Source organism: Sinocyclocheilus anshuiensis, unplaced genomic scaffold, assembly GCF_001515605.1.
Source record: "Sinocyclocheilus anshuiensis isolate Anshui unplaced genomic scaffold, SAMN03320099.WGS_v1.1 scaffold107, whole genome shotgun sequence".
Taxonomy (NCBI): Eukaryota; Metazoa; Chordata; class Actinopteri; order Cypriniformes; family Cyprinidae; genus Sinocyclocheilus; species Sinocyclocheilus anshuiensis.
In genome coordinates, this window is record NW_015549584.1 from 14,271 (window position 1) to 18,567 (window position 4,297).

The window sequence follows — 4,297 nt, forward strand, 5'->3', positions numbered from 1 at the left end:
TCTCAACAACTCAACAACAAATGAGAAAAAAGATTGTGGTACCGAGTTTGCATACTTCTACTTTGTCTCCTTCATCTTCTTCAGTTCTTTTCTGGTGAGACGCAATTCATTTTAATGACACAAATACTCAGCGTTACAAACCTGTACACTCAGAACCTATTCATACCAAATCCAATTTTTTGGCACATAAAATATATATGGTGAGATTTTAAAATGAAAAAAAAAACATAAAAAAATTTTGATTAAAATGAAACTAGTATCATTGAAAACATGAATATCCACCACTGCTTAACACTCTCAAGCTCACTCTGAATACCTTTCTGCTTTCTGTCTATTTCGCTGTCTCTATTTTCACATCTCTAACATTCTTTTAGATGCTAAATCTGTTTGTGGCCGTGATTATGGATAATTTTGAGTACCTGACACGTGACTCGTCCATTCTGGGTCCTCACCACTTGGATGAGTTTGTACGGATCTGGGGAGAGTATGACCGTGCAGCATGGTGAGAGATACAGCTTTCCACTCCTTTCAGTTGATCACATGCATCACAGATGTCAAAAAATATTTATTTTCTCATTCTGCAAAATAAGTACGTGCATTATAAGGTATTTATAAATACATACAATTGTTTATTTACCATTTTTTTAAACGTATGCCTAATGAATGTCATATTTAAAAAAAAATGTACAGGGAAATTTGCTTTGTCGTTAATGTTTCTGTTTCTTTCTTTACACTAATTTGTAACCTTACAGGATTATTTAAAGGGGTCATATCATGAGGAATTTTCACATGTTCTTTGGTCTTATGAGATTAAAGAGTTAATTACACTAAGAAAGCAAACTCTTGATGAATTTGGACCTCATTTACTGACACTAACCTGCAAAAAATGGTTGTCTGAGCATTTATTTTGAAAATTACAGCTGCAAAATTACAGCAGTTTGATTCTACAATTCAGAGAAAGGGTGTAAAATGGAATAGTTGTATCGTGATGGTTTTTGGTTTAATGTATGGTATGACCCCTTTAAAATGTATTTCATGAAAAATAACCACTCCTACTACATTTATCTCGAAGTTGTCTAATTTACTGTTAACGGCCAGTATTTCCTTCTCCAGTGGAAAACTACACTATAAGGAGATGTACAAAGTAGTACGCACAATATCACCTCCACTGGGCTTTGGAAAGAATTGTCCCTACAGGGTGGCATGCAAGGTTTGGCTCACCCACAAAAAAACTACCCCTCTGCCTCTCTCTCCTCCTCTCCTTTTATCATTCCCCACTCCTTCTCTAAATAACACCCCTCACCCCCTTCTCGTTTCCGTGATCTACTCCAGTGCTACTTTCCACCGGGTCAAAGACTGGCAGAGACAAGAGCTCAGTGCACAGAGAGACAGCTCATCCCTTTGGCCCGTGTCCCGCTCCTGAAGTGTGAATAACTGCTGCAGTTAATAACACTGAGAGCCATCCATCAGTGAACTCCATTAGATAATATCTAACACTGCCAATGGATGTCAGTAGGGATTCAGTCTCTCTGTGTCTGAATTGGATTTGGGGCTTTTATTGACCATTATTGCATAAATGTGGGTTTTAGGTTAGAGGAGGGCAGACTCCTCATGTTCGCCATTGCCTCACCTGTTTGTAAATCAAGAGAACATTATGTTCATCTCTCCCCTGACCTACATTAACTTAACTTTATAAATTAACTTTAATTAATAAAATAATATTAAAATTAATTTTTAAAGGGGAAATATTTGCTATTTGGCTGTTTTTACCTTATGTGGGCATATTTTTAACTTTTTTTATTATAAAAACATGCATGTTACCATTTTATATTTTGTATTAGAATTAAATAATTTATATATTTAATCTAACACGTTATATAAAACAATTATATATTTTATATTATATTTATATATTACATTTAATCACACACACACACACACACACACACATATCGTATTTGTATTTTTATATTTCACTATATTTTTTATGATTATTTTTTATATGTATGTATTATATTTACACATACATAAAAAAAATTGATTTTCAGCAAGTCTTTACTTTTTTTTTTTTTTTGCTGCCATTTTTAACCAGTTCATTTCTGACTCTAAGCACAATGCTCCTTGTGTGTTAATTTATTATAATAGCAGTGCTTCCTTTTATAATACAGCCAGTCAAATCCTCAGATCCACCTGCTTGACTCATCAGATCTTTGGCTGTTTTAATATTTTCTCTCCTTTAGCCTCTTCTATGCCGGCATTGCATAGAAAGTCCTCCACCTGACCTCACCTCTATGTTTAATCAGTTTCCCTTTTTGACAGTTTTTCTTTTCTTAAGTATGAAACACATTAAAATGACCTTCCCTTTCCTGTATCTTCCTTCTCCCTCTATCTTGTCTGTTGTTTCCTTTTTCCTCTATGCCAATCTTCCTCTCCTCCCTCGTTCCTTGGGAATGCCCAATTCTTCTTCCTCCTCCTCTTCTTCATCACATTGCCCCTGGTGACTGCCCCCTCCTAGTGGCCGTATTCATTACACTGATATGTACGAGATGCTGACCTGCATGTCGCCACCGCTTGGCCTGGGCAAGAAATGCCCCTCCAAAGTGGCGTATAAGGTAGTCTGCAGTATTACAATTTGAATGAAGTCTGCTTGGTTTCAAGAGGCTCAAGCTCGGGGCCGTAGTTACAGTGTCCTGAAGATGTATTTGGCCACTTTAAACTAAAAGAATATGAATTCTGTATCTTTGCATTATGTAAAAGCATATTGAACCAAGTGAGAATGATTTGTGAAACACAAGTTAACTAAAAGTTTGCTTTTTTCTAATGTAGTAACAACTTAAGGGTTTTAGGACCATTGTATGTCAAATAATTACAGTACATATAGTTATATTATAATTTGTAGAAGATCAGTGATGTTATTCTTTGTCATTGTCTTTTAATCATCCTACCGTGAAGTCCCTGTACATCCACCAATGATACTTTATTTGAATATGTCACCTTAACGTCTTCAAAACACTGTCATTACCCTGACATTTATTCCAGTGTTAAAGACATATTTCAAAGGGCATATTCATAAAGTGTGATCCTTTTACAATTTCAATGCATAAATCTCTAATCTGTCTCTATCCAGTATATGTGTTTCAACTGTGTGCATGAATGTCTGATGTTGTGACGTCTTCTTAGTGTTAACTGTAGAAGTTAAAAGACAACTAAACCTAGATGACTATTAGATCACTATTTTAAAAACATGCTCACTCCCAAGCTTTGCAATACTTGTGTTTCAATTGTCTTCTGTCCTTATGGTGACTTTCTCTCAGCGGTTGGTTCTGATGAACATGCCAGTGGATGAAGACATGTCCGTCCACTTCACCTCCACTCTTATGGCCCTGATACGCACCGCGCTGGACATTAAAATCGCTCGAGGTTGCCACTACTGCTAATTTTCAGTTTTGTAAAGATCAAACATCCTGTGATTTGTCTTTTTTTCCACAGTAATATTAGTTAAATGGTCTTTGTGTATCAGGGGGTGAGGACAGGGGTCAGATGGACATAGAATTGCAGAAGGAAATCAGTGTCATCTGGCCACACCTCTCCCAGAAATCTCTTGATCTGCTTGTACCCATCCACAAAGGTGAGAGAACTGAGTGAGAATTTTTTTTATATATATATTTTCTTAAAGATTTAACTGCACTTTATTTACATTTTCTGAGTATAATTCACTTTGAACTTGACAGTTTAGTTTGTGGCGCCATTATTGGCCACTAGGGGCGCCCACTAACTCACCTGAAAGTGAGTGTAATTTGCAGCCGGCATAGAAATCTTAGTTCCCTTTCGATACTTCACTAGTACTGCGTCTTGCTTAAGACGCATATGGGAAAAAGCCTTTTTTCTCCTGAACTGAAGCCTATTTCATTCACGCAGTGAAACTGCACGGCCATTGGTTCGTGCAGGGCTTTAAAAAACTAACCAATGGCGCGGCAGCTGAGCTGCACGAGCCTATGGCGACGAAGCCCGCCAGAATGGGCGGGGCATCTGGCTATATAAGCGGACGCTCGCCACAGGATTCTCAGATTTCTTCTCCTTCAGCGACGACTCTACGTCTCAAGCTGATCCGAAGCCGCTCGCCGTTGACACGCTTTCGCAGCTGGAATCGGGACCTCTCAGCTCAGCTGACCTGCTTCTCCGCTTCTCCAGCGACGCAGCAGTTCCGGTCCGGTTCCCCTGCCGCCATCCGGCGACTTCAAAGAGCTTCTAAAAGAGCAGCGGCGTTGTTGCAAATGCCGCGCCGTTATTGCGGCTC

At 38.3% G+C, this 4,297-nt stretch overlaps 1 protein-coding gene across 1 annotated transcript in view; it reads left to right on the forward strand.

Annotated features, from left to right (window-relative positions):
• LOC107657843 (voltage-dependent R-type calcium channel subunit alpha-1E-like) overlaps nucleotides 1-4,297 on the forward strand; it is a gene marked incomplete at its 5' end in the record, with an annotated part of 30,953 nt that overhangs the window by 14,267 nt on the left and 12,389 nt on the right. The window contains 5 exons of the mRNA XM_016446116.1: nucleotides 16-94; nucleotides 375-502; nucleotides 2,516-2,612; nucleotides 3,315-3,420; nucleotides 3,521-3,628. Of these exons, the coding sequence (XP_016301602.1) occupies nucleotides 16-94; nucleotides 375-502; nucleotides 2,516-2,612; nucleotides 3,315-3,420; nucleotides 3,521-3,628 (518 nt within the window). The remainder of the gene's footprint in view (nucleotides 1-15; nucleotides 95-374; nucleotides 503-2,515; nucleotides 2,613-3,314; nucleotides 3,421-3,520; nucleotides 3,629-4,297) is intronic.